General features: G+C 42.2%; 1 protein-coding gene across 1 annotated transcript; it reads left to right on the top strand.

Annotated features, from left to right (window-relative positions):
- Nucleotides 1-510: 510 nt before the first annotated feature.
- LOC136479349 (uncharacterized) lies at nucleotides 511-13,218 on the top strand. The gene is made up of 7 exons (XM_066477243.1): nucleotides 511-1,647; nucleotides 4,637-5,227; nucleotides 8,465-9,031; nucleotides 9,757-11,595; nucleotides 11,669-11,688; nucleotides 12,323-12,462; nucleotides 12,947-13,218. The coding sequence occupies exons 1-7, from the start codon at nucleotides 511-513 to the stop codon at nucleotides 13,216-13,218; spliced, it is 4,566 nt and encodes a 1,521-aa protein (XP_066333340.1).
- Nucleotides 13,219-17,288: the final 4,070 nt, after the last annotated feature.

Below are 17,288 nucleotides of genomic sequence, written 5' to 3'. Positions count from 1 at the left end.
TTCATTATTCAGCCTCCATATACATGCGCCTAGCTCTTCTCTGTCTGCTCCTGTCCTGTATATGACATTTCGTGTAGATGACATTTGTGTGTCCTTTCAGTTTGGCAAGCATTAGCAGCAAGCTTCGCATACTTGCTTTGCTTGCGACAAGGGCAAAGAGAGAGGAACCCTGAAACCTGTGCTTGTCTTGTGTGCATTGCCAGGACAAGTACCTATACCTTGAGTGCTAATTGGGTTACTTGGCCCGCGCACCTTGAAAAAGCAAAAATGTTCTTCGCTTCGGTCTCTATATATGCTCGATCGAGATGTTTCCATAAATTGCCATGCTCCACCAGAGCCTCCAGCCCTCCAGCCTCTCACATTTGCACACCATACCTCGTGTAAGCCCGTCCTCGATCAAATTAGCAGCAGCTTCATTCGCTTGGAAGCTGCTGCTTCCATTGATTCCACCTCACAACGTACGACTAACAACAAATCCAAGGAGGAGAGACTGAGGGAGCAGAAGCAGCAATGGCGGACCTTGTGCTTGGGTTGGCCAAGTCGGCGGTGGAGGGGACGCTGAGCGCTGCCAAGTCGGCAATTGAGGAGGAGGAGAAGCTCAAGAAGAATATCCAGCGGGACCTGATGCTTATCTCGGACGAGTTCGAGATGATGCATTCTTTCCTCGTCGTCTCCAAGGAGCGAGCCACCGACGAGATGGTGAAGACCTTGGTGAGGCAGGTCCGCAACCTGGCCTTGGACGTGGAGGACTGCATTGAGTCCGTTGTGCTCATGGATATCAAGTCCCATGGCCAATGGTGGCGCCGCTTGCTCTCGTTCTCATCCTGCATGCGAGCAGCGGCGGCGCCCCAGCTGGACGATGCAGTCACTGCTATAGAGTTGCTGAAATCCAGGGTCGAAGCCGTGGGGAAGAGGAACGAGCGCTACAGGCACATCGGCGACGCTGGATGCTGCAAGCCCACTGAGAAGACGACGGCGGCGGCGGCGACGACGACGAGTCATCAGCAGCAGCACCAGCAGGCGTTATCCGATGCCGATGCAGCGGGGATCCTTATCGAGGCGAGGGAAGCCAAGAAGAAGCAAAGCGGCCCAAAAGACCTCATCCAGTTGATCAACAAGATAGACAATGTCCATCCGCTTCAAGTGATCTCACTGTGGGGAGCATCCGGCGACCTTGGGGTGGCGTCCATTATCAAGAAGACACGTGACGACCCAGAAATCTGCAGCAAGTTCAGTTTCCGTGCTTGGGTGAAGCTGACGCAACCCTTCAATCCCCATGAGTTCATCAGGAGTTTGATGGCTCAGTTGTACACACACTGTTGCCGGCAGCAAGGAAGCAGCAGCACCATAGAATTATTACTGAAAAAGGCGGATGCGATTATGGCTATGGAAGGCACACGACTCGCTGAGGAGTTCTCCAAGCAAGTGATGAGCCATCACAGATACCTAATATTCCTGGAAGATTTACCCAGCACAGTTGACTGGGAGGCTGTCAGGTTATACCTACCTGACAAGAAGAATGGTAGCTGCATCGTCGTGCACACCCAGCATCCCGAAGTCGCGAGCTTGGTCGTTGGAGAATCGAACCGAGTATTGGAGTTGGAGCACTTCTCAGCTGACCACTCTGTTTGTGTCTTCTTCAATGAGGTATATATATGCTCTAAACATCATCAATCACTATCAACATTAACATTTAATCTTATCTTATCTTACTATTACTAATTATATGCTCCGCGAAGACTCATGTTAACTGACACTAGACGTGCTAGAGAAAAAGATAAATCTTAGAATTTAATTATCACAATAATCAGAAACATCTAGCATTTAATTTCATATTCTCTGATCATCAGTGCTAATAATAGCCATGAGATCTATTATGTTTTATAGAAAATTACCCACCTCTACCAGTATGATAAATACATAAAGTAATCCCTAATTTTGTATGTAAATTACCCACATTTGTCATTATGAAAGACATTTCAAAATAACACCCTAAATTTATACCAAAATTACCCACATATGCCATTATGAAAGAAATTTCAAAATAACCCCTTAAATTTGCAAATACATTACTTGCATCTTCCATTAATAAAAAATTATTTATTGTGACCCTCTAAACTTGTATCTAAATTATCCAACTCTGCTATGTTGAAAGATAATTTAAAATAACTTCCTCATATTATTTATGAATTACCCACATATGACATTATGAAAGATAATATAAAGTAATCCCTAAGTGTGCATTCAAATTATCAATATATACCATTATTAGAAAGTAACATCTTTTAGTTTGTATCAAAATTATCCACCTTAGCCAATATAACAAATTAACAAAAATATCTCTCAAATCTAAATGTAAATGCTAATATAACCTATTACAAAAAATAATTCAACATACACAAAGTATGTTATGTATATTTTTAAATTACATACTTTGTACATGGTTAAGTTAAAAGTAAACATAATACTATATTTCACCATGTAGACCAAGTAAATATGTACACATTAGATAAATATTTATTTCAATATCGTACCAAACGGGGAAAATTTTCCTAAATCATGTAATGATTGAGATTTTAAAGTTATTTCAATACTCCATGGTAATAAATTTCCTGAGTGGTTATCTTAGATAAGTCTATACATATTAAAGAAATATTATGCCATATCAATATTAGAAATTTAATTTAAACACTATATGTTTTATAAAACAACACTATTAATATATATATCTATATATAAATAATTTTTTATAATAAATTCAACATCTTAAGTGTTGTGGTGCAAGATGAAACGACTATTTGAGCCACTGTAAGAGACATGGTAGCCTTTGGACATAGAATATTTTCTTATTAATAAAATAAAAAAGAAATTTTTAATAAAAGATACATAAGCAATAGTGTTTGAACTTAACACAAGGATAAAAAATTACAACAACTATATTAAAAAGCAAAAAGCTTGATTCATGACGTGACAGAAAGATATGCAACTAGAGCTTATATCACGTTAGTTTAGGATCCAACTAAATGCATAGCACGCTAGAAAAAAAAAGATAAATTCTTAAAGTTTTAACCGGACGGTCCTGGTAGAGCCTCCATGTTAAGCCTCACAAGACTAGCTATAATAAAAAAAGATAAATTCTAGAAATTCACACAAAAATAAAAAACTTCTAATCATCAACTCAATAGACTTCACATTGATAATAATAATAATAGCCATTAGCCCTATTATGTTTTCCAAACAATTACAAACCTATATGTTTGTGTAAAACTATAAAATAACCCACAGATCTATATTTAAATTACCCACCTATGCCATCAAGAAACACAATAGATAATCCAATTATCCACCAACATTATCATAATAACCTACATAACCTCTAAAATGTGCATTTAATGATCCACTTTCTATTATGATAGATAATCTACATGACCCCTTAAATTTGTATCTAAATTACTAGTTATGCCATTATAAAAAACTAAAATATCCCCTTAAATCTATGTCTAAGCTATCAACATCTTCTATTACAAGAAATATTTAAATAGCCATAAAACATATATATTTCTACATTACCCGCTTCTACTAATATTAATATATTAAAAGTTGACTAAAATATACATACATGTTGTACCATCATGCAAGTTATGTCACATACATGTATGAGCAATAAATATATCTGTTATGTTTCAACAATCATGAAAAATATCTCCTTAATGACTCATATACTAATGATAATAACATATTATTAAACATTATACTAATACCAATGACATATAGTTTATATAAGTTGTTACTTTAGATATATTTACACATTTTAAAAAATATTCAACATATTTGTATTGATTGATAGTATAACTATTATTGCACATATTTCTTTTGACAAAAAAATTCAAATATTTTAGAGAAGTAGGGGAGGTTAGTGAAGTCAAAAGGTGGATATATTTTCCTAGCCTTTGAGATTCATTTATAGTAAACCATTATTATAGAGCTTAAATATTAATATCCTATTGAGGTTAGCACCACTACCCATCCTAGATCTCACTTCATCCTGCACCACTGATCTTGTGCAATGTGATGCAAGTTTTAAATAACTATATATGCCATCGTAGTACTTAAGAGTGTAGGTTACAATTTAAAATCTTTATTTTTTAAAGTACACAAGGATAGAATAACCACAAGAATTTCAACTTAACTTGAGGATAAAATTTGTAGCAAATTGGCAATTAGTAAGATAAATTTGTAAAATCAAAATTTTGATTCAAGACATCATAATATATGAGTTGCCACAATAGCCACCATAATGGAAGGTGGATATTGAATATACACAAAGACGATGTTGTGCAAAAAAAAATATGAATGTGAATGAAAATATATAGATCACTAATTCATGAATTTATCTCGATCATATAAAGACTACAAAGTATCTATAAATTATGCCTATTATGTTAGAAAATGAACAAAGAGAAATATATAATTTAATATAATATTTTTATTGGTATATAAGTGGTGTTCACAATAATTGATATTTATGTCTTCTAAAATTCTAGCCCGTGCGAGAGCACGGGTTAATAAACTAGTGATATCTATAATACCCTTGCATACTGACAATCATATTTCATATATAATGCTGAGAATGAAGAAACGTAGCAGCCCAAAAGACCTCATGGAGCTGATCAACATGAAAGAGAAAGGCGATGCCCACCATACTCCACTTCAAGTGATCTCCGTGTGCGGAGAAATAGGGGATCTTGAGGCGCAAATGGAATCCATCATCAAAAAGACCTGCAACAACAACCCCGAAATCTGCAAGAAGTTCCAGTACCGTGCTTGGGTGAAGGTGATGCATCCCCAGCTTATTGAGCCCTTCAATCCCCTCGAGTTCTTCGACTGCTTGCTGGATCAATTGTGCACAAATTATTGTCCACGGCATGGAAGTGCCCAAGATTTCCTGAAATTGAAAGGTGTGAAGGCGATGGTTACCGAAGACGTGTTCATCAAGGAGTTCATGAAGCAAGTGATGAGCGATCAGAGGTACCTAGTCTTCCTACAAGATATGGCCAGCAAGGATGACTGGGACGCCATCAGGGAATACCTACCTGACAAGGCAAACGGTAGCTGCATTTTCGTGCACACCCAGCAGCCCGAAGTTGCAAGCTCGTGCGTCAGACAACCACACCGAGAGCTCGAGCTGCTCTCCGCTAACCATTCTCTTCGTGTCCTTTTCAAAGAGGTACGTATGCATGCATGCCCATGCCCGGAATCATCAATATATTATTATATACTTGACGAAGATCTTCCCTCTCTCTCTCTCTCTCTCCATGCGTTCCTTTTAATAAGAGTTTATTTCTTAATTAGCATAGTTCACCTTCAATAAATAAGAGTACATGAATAATTTTCAGTGAGCACTAATTTGTGCTAAAAATCATACAACACCAAGTTTTTTGGGGATTGAGGGAGTATATATATAGCAGACCAGAGTCATGTTTTGGCTCCTATTATATTCAAGGAACCTTGTACATGGCTTTCTAAGGGCACTCCCAATGCTATGACTAGGTTAGTTTGCATGCTATTTAATATCGCGCCACGTAAGGCATTTTGCTGATGTGGTAGTAGCATTAAAGAAGAGCGAGACGAAGAGAACTACAAGAAATTAGGTCTCATACAAGAAACTACGTCTTGCACAAATGTAAAGCTTAAAAAACTACATGAAATTCATTGGAATGAACACCATAGATACCAAGACACAATAAGGGGTGGGAAGGAAGATGGGAGAGAGGACAAAGATGATTGGAATATAGTTTATTCTGTAGCCACAATTAGACATTATATGTATTGTCATCTATAGTTTCTTAATTAAATAGTGTCGACATGACATGACATGTGTCGCTGTCTCGAGTCACCGACTAGTAAATTTCTAGATTGCGCGTCTGGCTCGGATGGTGTGCTTAGAGGACACAAGATCTATACTGGTTCGGGCAGAACGTCCCTACTTCCAGTTCGCCGTTGTGGCTTATGTTACTAGCACGGAATGTTTGCGGTAGGGAGTGGATCCCAAGTCTCTGGTGTGTGTGTGTATGTTTGTGTGTTTTTCATCCCTCTGTCGGGGAGCCCAGCCTTCCCTTTTATAGACTAAGGGAAAGGCCCGGGATACATCAGAGGAAAAAGAGAAGAGGGAAAAGAAGAAACAGAAAAACGAGGAAGAAGAGAACTCCGGGGCTGCGCCTCTCTCCTCCCTCTGCGGGCAGGTCCCACCAGGCCTGTAGTGACTCCTCATCACGTCTTTGCTACAGGCCGGCGTCGTCATCTGGTCGTGGCCTCCAGTCCCGTCGTCTGCGCCCGGTATGGTCAACAGTTTCCCTTGACTAGGGCCGTACAGGGATTTGGTAGCACAGTGCCGGTCCGCCCGGCACTATTGAGGACGTGCGTGCCCGAGCATGGCTTGTCGTAGCTGCGGGTCACGTCGAGACATGCCCGTCTCCTTCCTTGCGTCACAGGCATGGCTCTGGGCCCACATCCCATGTCCGTGGTAGTTGGAGATAACGCGGGCCCCTTCGGGTTCTCGTGCGCCCCTGTTCGGCGCCCGATTCGCCCTAAGGGTCCGGCGAGCCGGAGCCCGCGCCCCTAGTTATCGGGCGAGGCGGAGCCCGTACCCCAGCCATCGGGCGAGGTGGAGCCCGTACTCTAGCCATCGGGCGAGGCGGAGCCCGTACCCCAGCTGTCGGGTGAGGCAGAGCCCGTGCCCCAGTCATCGGGTGAGGCAGAGCCCGTACCTTAGCCATCGGGCGAGGCGGGGCCCGTGCCTTAGCCGTCGGGCGAGGCAGAGCCCGTACCCTAGCCATCGGGCGAGTCGGGGCCCGCGCCCCAACCGTCGGGTGAGGCCGAGCCCGTACTCTAGCCATCGAATGAGGCGGGACCCGCACCCCAGCCATCGGGCAAGGCAGGGACTGCGCCCCAGCCGTCGAGCGAGGCGGGACCCGCTCCCCAAGGGTCGGGCGAGACGGGGCTCGTGCCCCTGGGGGACACTTGGAGCCGTAGCCGCGTGCCTAATTGCTTCAGACGAATCAAAACTGATGATCATTAGTTCCTCCTCTTCGGGTACCCTAGTATTGGTACCCAACAACATATCATTGAAACTACCGGCAATTAGGATTGCCGTAACCTTGAGATCATCTTGGGAGTACGGGATACATCCCATCTATCCACAACCAGAAATTTCTAATTCTCCTAGTGAGGTGGACTTCTCCTAGTGTTTTAGCATTCAATATTTAGTATAAACTTTCCCTACTAAATGTCTTATAGTAGGATTCCCTAGTGCTATGACTAGTGATAGTATTTTAATACTACTTAAAAACACTATGAGAATTCCACCATTTTGGTATTGACCAGTACGGCATACATTGTAGCTATCAATTAGTGCTTACATTCTAGCTATCAATGCAACTAGCGCTTCATCGAGGGTATCGATGATACCTAGAATGTATCCCATACTCCCAAGCTATTAGGTGCTTCCATACTCCTATTGTCAACAAAAGTTGTGGAAATATATTATGAAAAATTCAAGAAAAACTTTACTGTGTATTTTTTAGGTGTTTTCCATTACTTAAAAGCCTGATCCAAATAAAGGTCTGCATCCCTGTTGTGTGTTGTGGCCTTCAAATTTGTCAATTATCTAAATAAGTAGGTTAAATTCTACTACCTCTATTCCAAGATATAAAAAAATTTGTGCTTTTGTTCTAAGTCAAACTTCTCTAACCTTGACCTATTTGTAGATATATGCACCAACATATGGAACATCAAATCAATTTCAATAACTCCACCACAAAATATATGTCTTGATAGTGTGTGTGCTATTAATTTACATGCTATTGTTGATGTTAACATAGTTTTCCATACATGGTCCAAGCTAGAGAAATTTGGCTTATGACAAAACTAAAACCTCTTACATTTTTGGGAAAATGGGAGTTGTTAGATCAATAGTTTGCAGATAGGCCTAATTCAGCTGCATGAATATGCAACTCTGCATCACTATTGCAACATTTAAATTGGTCAACTATTCAATTAAGTGAGTCCGGATGTATTTTTGACCAATCATTTGTAAAGGGGTTATTCGATGGGAGGATTCTTATAGGACTTCTAAATTGGTAGTTACTCCTTCCATTGTAAATTGCAATTAAGTTGTTTTCATTACTTGACTTTTTCTATGCACCTAGATATATATACACCATGTCCAGCTATATAGTAAAAAACTATAAATCTAGAAAAGTCAAAACAACTTACAATTTAGAATGCAAATAGTAGAAAATATGTCATCTATAGAAAATTAAGTATATTTAGATCCATTGATTATATCTCAGTCAACGTCAACCAAATTTCTTGCCAATATTTTGCTTTCCTTAACCATTCGTCCACTATACATGGTATGATTGAAGGTTCATCAATTTTCCCTCCCTATTTGCATAATATATAGGATGAGGACGAGCAGAGGGCCATCAAGACGAAAGCTGCAAGGGAATGGTTAATAGAAAATCCATGTGTTGGCCGACGGGCAGATATAGAGTATCTTAGCCTCAACGATCCTGGGGTGCAACCTGTGTTCGGGGTTGCTGGTGTTGGTAAATCATATATTGTCAAACATGTCTACTTCAACAAAGTGATTGATGAACTGAATGGTTTTGAAAAGTTCGGCTGGGTGGATATATCCCATCCATTCAATATAAGGGACTTCTCATGGGCCTTACTCTTGGATTTGCACTCGGGATCTCTGCAGCATAATAGCATATTGAGATTCAGAGACCCAATTCAAGAGTGCTGTGATCTTCTAAAAAAGCACACTTGTCTCATTGTTATTGACGGTCTGCAGTCCACCGAAGAGTGGGACTCGATAAAAGCTGCCTTGGCCTTTGAGCATGACCAAAATAGAAGCCGTATTATTGCCATCACATATGAAGAAAGTGTCGCCACACACTGTTCAGATGAATGGTGGAACGTTGAAGACCTAGAAATTGATGACGCGCTTCAACTCTTCAAAACAAAGGTAAATTGCTCATATACTCCGTATAAACTGCCATATATATATATATATATATATGCATATTTTATCTTATTATTACTAATTAGAGGCTCAAACAGAGACTACACATTAATTCTTACCAGACATGTCAAAAAAAAAGGATAAGTCCTACAAAATGTCACAATAATTGGAAACATATGGCCTATAATCTTACTATTATTAATTAGAGGCTCCATGCATGCTAATCCTCACCGGACATTCAGAAAAAAGATAAATCCTATAAATTTTCACAATAGTTCAAAATATATAGCCTATAATTTAGTAGACTCTAATCATCATCATATATAATAGATCATTGGATCTATTGTTTTATACAAAAAAAAATACCTACCTCTAGAGGCTACACGTTAATCGATCCTCACCAGACGTGCTAGAAAAAAGATAGTACTTGTATAATATATATGTGTGTATATATGTATTGAATAAGCTAAGTTACTCTACGACCACCTCGATTCATGATAATATTTGTACTAATTTACAATAAAACAAATATATATTTACGATACATGTGCTACTATAACTAATGATGTTAGAGCAAATCACTTAGAAGGGGCTACAGTGATTTTGTAAATTAGTATAGTCATTATGGTAACCAGAAATGACCATAAAATAAGTTATTTTGTCGCTGGCTATAAGAAAGTAGTACTTCGTTTAATGCCTATCATTAAATTAAATTCATTTAACGACAGGTGTGGGGACACTTTGACCCAAGCCCTGCAGACATTGAGCAAGCAAGATGTGTCCTACACAAGTGCGGTGGCCTACCCAAAGTGATCGTTGCTGTAGCTGAGCGCATCGCCGCCGGATGGACATTCGGCTGCTGGGACTACTCTTTTATGCAGCTGTTGGAGACCAACCCAGCATTTGGTACTTTAAGGGGTCTATTTTCCTGGGTGCATTCGTACTTCCATTCCTGCCCAGATTCGCTCAAGCCATGTATCTTCTATATGTCAATCTTCCCTGTGAACCATAAGATTCGGCGGAGGCGTTTGGTGCGGCGGTGGATCGCGGAGGGCTACTCCACCGACACCAAAGAAAGCACTGCCGAGGAGAATGGGGAGGAGTCCTTTGCCGACCTCCTCGGACTGAACATGATCCAGGTGCCAGGATCAACAAATCTGTCCTATTTTATAAGGATGGCCTCGTGCCAAGTCAACGGTTTCTTCCGAGAATACATCAAGTCACGGTCAATGGAAGAGAACCTGGTATTTGCATTGGAGGGCCATTGCAGTGTGAACTTACAGCGAACAGGACGACATCTCACCATAGAGAGCTCCTGGGACAGAGACATTAGTGTGTATCAGAGCATTGAGTTGTCACGGCTGAGATCCCTGACGGTGTTTGGTAAGTGGGAGTCATTCTTCATCTCTGACAAGATGAGGATCCTCCGAGTGCTAGACCTAGAGGACTCAACATCAGTAACAGATGGTGACCTCGAACAGATGGTCAAGCTGCTGCCTCGCCTCAAGTTTCTCTCACTAAGAGGATGCAAAGAGGTCACTCGTCTGCCGGATTCCTTTGGTGGCGGCCTGAAGCAGCTCCAGACTCTGGATATCAGACACACCTTCATAGTCACGCTTCCAGTAAGCATCACTAAGCTACACAAGTTGCAGCACATTCGTGCTGGTACTAGTGTACCACTGACATTGGATGATGGCGCCGGCAAAAGCCAACCAATACCGGCTGCTAATAATCTGGTTTCTCGGTTCCAGTTGCCAAAGTTGTGCGCAGGCTCAAGCTGCTGCCAGTGGCTTTCTCGTTCTGCTGGCTCTAGTAATGGAGGCATTGAGGCACCTCAAGGGATTGGGAAAATGGTGGCCTTACAAAATATCAGTGTCATTGACATTAGTGTTGCAAACGGGCGGGCAATCCTGGAAGAGCTCAAGAACCTTCCCCAGTTGCGCAAGCTTGGAGTCTCTGGTGTCAAACGACAAAACTGTAAGGAGTTTTGTTTTGCCATTTCAGGTCGTCACCCCCATTTGAAATCCTTGTCAGTGTGGCTCGACGACAAGGATCAATCTGGTTGTTTGGATGCCATTTCCACGCCTTCTCAGAGACTACAGAGCCTTAAGCTGTATGGATGTGTTGACAAGTTGCCAGCATGGATCAAGCTGTTGTTGAATCTTAGTAAATTGAAACTGCAAATGGACATGATGACGCAAGGTGAGGTGGATCTCCTCAGCAATTTATCAAGCCTACATACTTTATGTCTTTATCCCAAGGACTTTCAATATGGGGAGCTCCGGTTCAGAGGAAATAAATACTTCCACCAACTCCTGATTCTCGAGATTGCTTGCAACTGCAGGTTACAGTCTATTAGGTTTGAGTCTGATGGTGCACTTAGGCTTGAGATCCTCAAGATCCACTGCTATCATGTGTCATCCTTGAAGTTATTAGGGCTAAATAGGCTAAACAATCTCAAGGAAGTCTCACTTAGCGGATCCTATGATGACAAAGTGAAGCAGGACTTGCAGAGCGAACTTCAACGTCACCCCAAGAAAGTAAAGCCTGATTTGAAGGAGATCCAGGTTCGTCCTCATGGGTGTTGAGCCTCTAAGCTACTGACTGCCATTGCCTCTACCGTCCCATTCGCGTTTGCAGGACAACATGGCTGTTGATGTGTGTGTGTGTGTGTGTGTTTTTAAAGATCCGGAGCATTGCTAGCACATATTAATACGTAAGAGTTGGAATTACATGCCACGCAAGGTGCGCAAAGTCCCAACATATAGTAGAAGTGTTGTTTGTTTCCTTATCACGTCTACTCTTCCAGTCTCCTCAATCCAATAGTGACATGCACTATGATTTTCATCCCAATATATTCAGCATAAGTTCAGTTCATTGATGATGTAGCCTTTTCTAGAGTAGTAATAAGGACCAGCTCATGCCTCTTGTTTTGAAGATAAAACAGAAGGCTATCACATCCGGCCCAATTTAGAATTTGACCCGTAGCGGCACATGTGCATGTTAAGGAGATATTGTGGTGGTTTATTCTCAACATATAAGGCGTCTAGGGTTCATCCCACCATCCCCAGATTAATCATTTTACACGAAGCGAGGACGAAAGAGTAAGTGAGATGATGATAGGTATGGTTCACTCAGCGTGTAGAATGGATCTGAGCCGTTTGACTCTAGAGCGTTATAAATGCCCTCTTTGTGTATGTTCATCGCTATGGTATTTCTCTCTCTATCTTGTAATTTAAAAAGGCCTGTAAGTAGAGCATTGTTGTCACTTAGCTGAACAATATTGCCATCCAGCAACGACGCGCACCGTGGGGACGGCGAGGCCATGCGCAACGCCTTGGAGCCCCTCCTCCTAATGCGCGGCACGAGCGGCGTGGACGCCGTGTTCGCGGGGCACGTGCACGCGTACGAGCAGTTCGGACGCGTGCGCGCTGGCAAGGAGGATCCCTGCGGGCCCAAGCCTTGCCTCACTCGCAAGTGAGGACCTCACCCCTCCTTCCTCATTTATTGAGAATAATGGAAAAAGACAATGTTCATTGCTTCGTCAAAACAAGAGTTCCACGGGCGTCATAAACCTCTTTAAGCAAGGCAAGGCGATTCATGAAGGATTCCTCTCCTCTAGTTGGTCTATTAGACTATTATTACTATAAGGTCCCCTAAAACAGGCATACCCGTAAAGGAAAGGCAAGAGAAAATAGACCGAGATTGGTGAGTGGTCTCCTCTGCTGGTCGAGTATTTCTGTTTTTTTTTATTTGGGAAACAGAAATCTAAGCTAAGGAACTGAACTACTATCCTCAGCATCTCTATCGCCACCACCGAACACTTCGGCACCGAAGTACCACGCGGATGGACAGGGAGAAGCCAACATCCGGTGACCCCCCTTTGACCAACTGTGCTTTCTTGCCGATCTACTTTAGATTTATTAATACTTTCATTGCGGTGGTACGTCACTGGCGACGACGGCGGCAACCGGGAGGGGCTGGCGAGGAAGTACGTTGACCCGCAACCGGCGATCTCGGCGTTCCGGGAGGCGAGCTTTGGGCACAGGCGGCTTGAGGTGGTGAACGCCACGCATGTGCTTTGGGCGTGGCACCGGAACGACAACGATGACGCGGTGGTCGCTGACCAGGTGTGGATCACCAGCCTTGCGGCCAATCCAGCTTGCAACAGATACATGAACAGGGTGTGACCAGCTCAGAAACGATGAACGACTTGTATGCTAGCGTTGGAACTTTGGGACTTTTAGCGCCCGCACGTCCGATCCGGACGCTGCCCAACTCAGGGAGTGAGTAGCGTCTAGCGCGCTGGGCTCATGAGCGAACGCACCAGCATTCACTACTACTACAGATTGACCTACCACTAACGCCACTATCACTGTCGGTATCATTAAAACCGATGGTGATAGCTATCACCATGGTGTAGCAAGGCTTTTTGCTCCTGGTTGGGAAACCCCTTTAGTCCCGGTTTCCCAACCGGGAGCACCAATCCAGGACTAAAGGTACCCTCCTTTAGTCCCGGCTTGACGCCCGGGACTAAAGGGGGACCTTTAGTCCCGGTTGGAAACACCAATCAGGAGTAAAGGGGGCCTCCAGGCCTGGCCAGGGACCGCCACGGGCAGGACATTGAGTCCCGGTTGGTGTTATCAACCGGGACTAAATATCCCTCTTTTTTTTTCCTTTTTCTGGTTTCTATTTTTGGTTTCTTTTTTCATTTAATGATTAATTTTGATATTAAAATACATTTTCGAATACGCTGCTAATAGTAATATATATGTGTACTTCGCACGCGTAAGTTTTCGTTCGAACTTTGTACATAAATAACAAACGAATATACGCGTACATGCATATATATATATATGATGATCATATATATACACATGTTATTTTATGTACATATAATATGTGCATACATACATACATACATATATATATATATATATTACAAATGTTTGATATATAAATTGTTTATGTCCTTAGCAATTCACTCCTCCAGATTTGGCATCCATGTTTCGTTCGGGTCATTGTAGAACTCGTCGTTGGGGTTGATGACCTGGTCATTTAGAAATCCTGCTATAGTCTCTCGAATTGCTTTAAGTTGGTCAAGTCGTATGACTCTTTCCCTCAACCATTCAGTCTTCAATAAAAGTTAAAGGAAAAAGTATTAATATATATATATGTATGTGTATTGCTCATGTAATTAGTTATACAAATGAGAGCAATAAAGAAATTGTAAATATACGATCGAAATAATATAAAGGAAAAAGTATTTATATACGTACTTTGAGTTGCTCTTCAGGAGTTCTCTTTGAGTACGCCATGATGAACTCGCAAACATAGTATCCGCAGTAGTTGTTACCCTGCTTCTGCCTTAGAACCCACTTTTACGACAAAAAAATCAATTAGGGTGAATTGAAATCATCATATGGTGTTAATTGAATATAAATGTGTAGTTATAGTACTTACTTTGTGTGCGATTACACCCAGTGGCGCTTTGCAATGTTTCATTTTTTGTTCCTCAATGAACCTTTTTCCAAACCCTGCTCCCAATAAAATAAAAAAATAATTTAACCTTTAATAATTGTTGAGAGATCGGCGCCATTATATATATATGTTGTTATAGAGAAACTAAATTAATTACCCTTGTATAATATCTATCATATCTTGATACTCCGTTTGCGGTTTTCTCAACTGAGTCTAAGATTTTCAATCTACTATTGGCCATATCGATGACCATCAATATCCAGTGATTGCTGCATAAACATATATATATATGTGTGTGTGTGTGTGTGAGAGGTAACTAGCTAGTAAGGAAATATTGATGTCCCATATATATGATCGACATTAATTACTTATAATAACACTCACTTGAAGTTGTAGGGGAAGAGTATCTCCTTCTTGTCGCGTTGGTTCACTAAGAAATTCATGAGATTTCTCTCAGGTTGAGGCTTATAATCCTTCGGGGGGTTAGGGTGTTTGTGTACGACATACGGATCAACGAACCCAACATCATTATCCTTTCTCTTTCTAAGTTCTGTCATCTCATATCTGCATACATGAAAATTGTGAATATATTTATTGTGAATATATAATAAAGAAATTGTGAATATAGTAGAAAATAATCACACTTACAGACAATAGCAGCTAATGAGACTTTTGTCGAGAGAGTCCAGGTGGCATAGTTGGTGTAATTCTGGAAGCTCGACATAGATAATGTCATTGCCACGGAAGTAATGGTGGTTTCTAATTCTGACATAAAGATAGATTTGTCCCGCATCAGACGCCAACATGTACCACCCGTTTAGCAGGTACATTTGTGTACCCAGTTCACCTAATTTATCTGGGTTGTATAGACTTTGGCCTGGTACAAATTTCTTGTAAGGATCCACTTCCGGAGCAGATGGTCCTTCAGCGAGCACTTCGGCAAGGTTCAAACCAGTGTTCTCATAAAATCGAAGAAACGACTCATAGCAGCCTACCTCCTCCACTAAGTTTAAGTTTGAACCATATTCGTTAGGAACGACAAGGGGGGATTGATTGTTGCGATTGTTATTCGAGTTGTGCAACACCTTTCCCTACTCTCTTCTTTTTTTGTGCCGCCTCATATGACTTGGTGAGAGAGCAGTCATAGTCCGATATCGGTTGTTTCGCGGTGCTCTTAAGAGAATCCCGTTTTTTTTTGTTCCAACTTCTTTCTTAGCTGATCTGGAGGTAGGAAGAAGTATGATGGCTCCGGGTTCTCCCTCGCTCGTCATGCCTGTTTTGTACCTTCAAAGAAATATGTCACTTCTTTTTGTACTGCATCCTTTAATTCATGTTCACTTTTCTCATAAGATAGTTTTTGGGGAATAACTGGATGAGTATTTGCTTTCTGCTTCTTTGCCGGCGGGCAGGGCAATGGCTTTGTTTGCGGGGCGGACCTCTTAGGGGCTGGCTTCCTTGGAGGCGGGGGAGGCGTTGGAGACCGCCTTGGAGGCAGTGCAGACTTTGGAGGCGGCGGAGGCGTTGGAGACCTCGGCGGAGGAGTTGTGGACTTCCTTGGAGGCGGCGGAGGAGTTGGAGATGGTGGGGATGCAGTAGTACCTTCGAAGGAGTCATCATTGCCCTGAGCACTATGATGGTCGGGAGAAGCAACAACTGGACTTTGGTTAGCGGAGGCCTTACTTTGTGAGTATAAAAAATAATGAGATATAAGTAAATGCTTATTATTAGTCATGCCCATAGAAAATTATCAAAAATTTGTTTTGTTAACTTTTGTCCGCACCTAATGTCTACTGGCGGTGGAGCAGACGCCCCAAGGATAATGATGTAGCGCTTGCGCCATAGTATATATGCCTTCTATGCTTCTCCTAGAGTCTTCTCTCCATCACCTCCAGGAATGTCAAGAGCTAGATCCTCATAACCTTTGCTCACTTTATCCACTGTGACCCTAGCATATCCAGGTTGTATTGGTGCCCCATGGATTCTTGGTGTCTTGGTAGGGTCTGGAGGAGTAAAAACACCGACAGCGACCTTGATTGTGTCATTCCCCCTTGGAACATGTAGCTCAATTGATGTCATTGGAGTAGTGACATCATCCACGGGGAAGCGCAGCGCTGCGTCTTCTTGCTTTGGTAGCTCAGTGGAAGCGCAGCTGCTTTTCAACTGACCAGGGGGGCTAATATTAACATTCATTCCTGGCTCTGATGCCTGCCTCTAGGCACTCATTGCTATCTGCACTTGCTTTCTAATTTCTTCCTGCATTCTTGCTTCCATTGCTTTTTCTCGCTCCTTTGCTTCAAGCACCATTTCCTCCAACATTGTCACCCGCGCTGCTTGCTCCTCCTTGCTTCTCTGGCGGCTTCGGTAGGTTTCCCTGTCATTAGGGAAACCATGAACCCATGGAGTGTTGCGTCCTAAGCCTCTGGTTCGGCCAGTGTGTTCAGCAGTCCCGATGGCATACGTCAGCTCATCCTTCTCTCTATTGGGCTTGAACACACCAATCTCTTTAGCTTCTATAGCAAAAACCAATCGACGTGCTGCTGTTTCGGGTTTTTGCCCATACACTGCCAGACCGGTCTGTGGGTCGAGTCTTCCCCCATGACCGAATAAACCAATTCTTCGAGCGTGGGGGCCACTTGGCTGATTCTGGTTCGATCCCCTTGGCAATAATGTCCGCTTCCATTTTTGCCACTTCGGAATGGCAGTATCGTAGCCACCTGATCCCATGTCATGGTGGTATACCTTTTTTGGGGCATTCTCTTATTTCCTTCTCACCCGTGCC

This window comes from Miscanthus floridulus, chromosome 9 (genome assembly GCF_019320115.1).
Source record: "Miscanthus floridulus cultivar M001 chromosome 9, ASM1932011v1, whole genome shotgun sequence".
Lineage (NCBI taxonomy): Eukaryota > Viridiplantae > Streptophyta > Magnoliopsida > Poales > Poaceae > Miscanthus > Miscanthus floridulus.
This window is presented reverse-complemented; position numbering and strand designations above follow the sequence as displayed.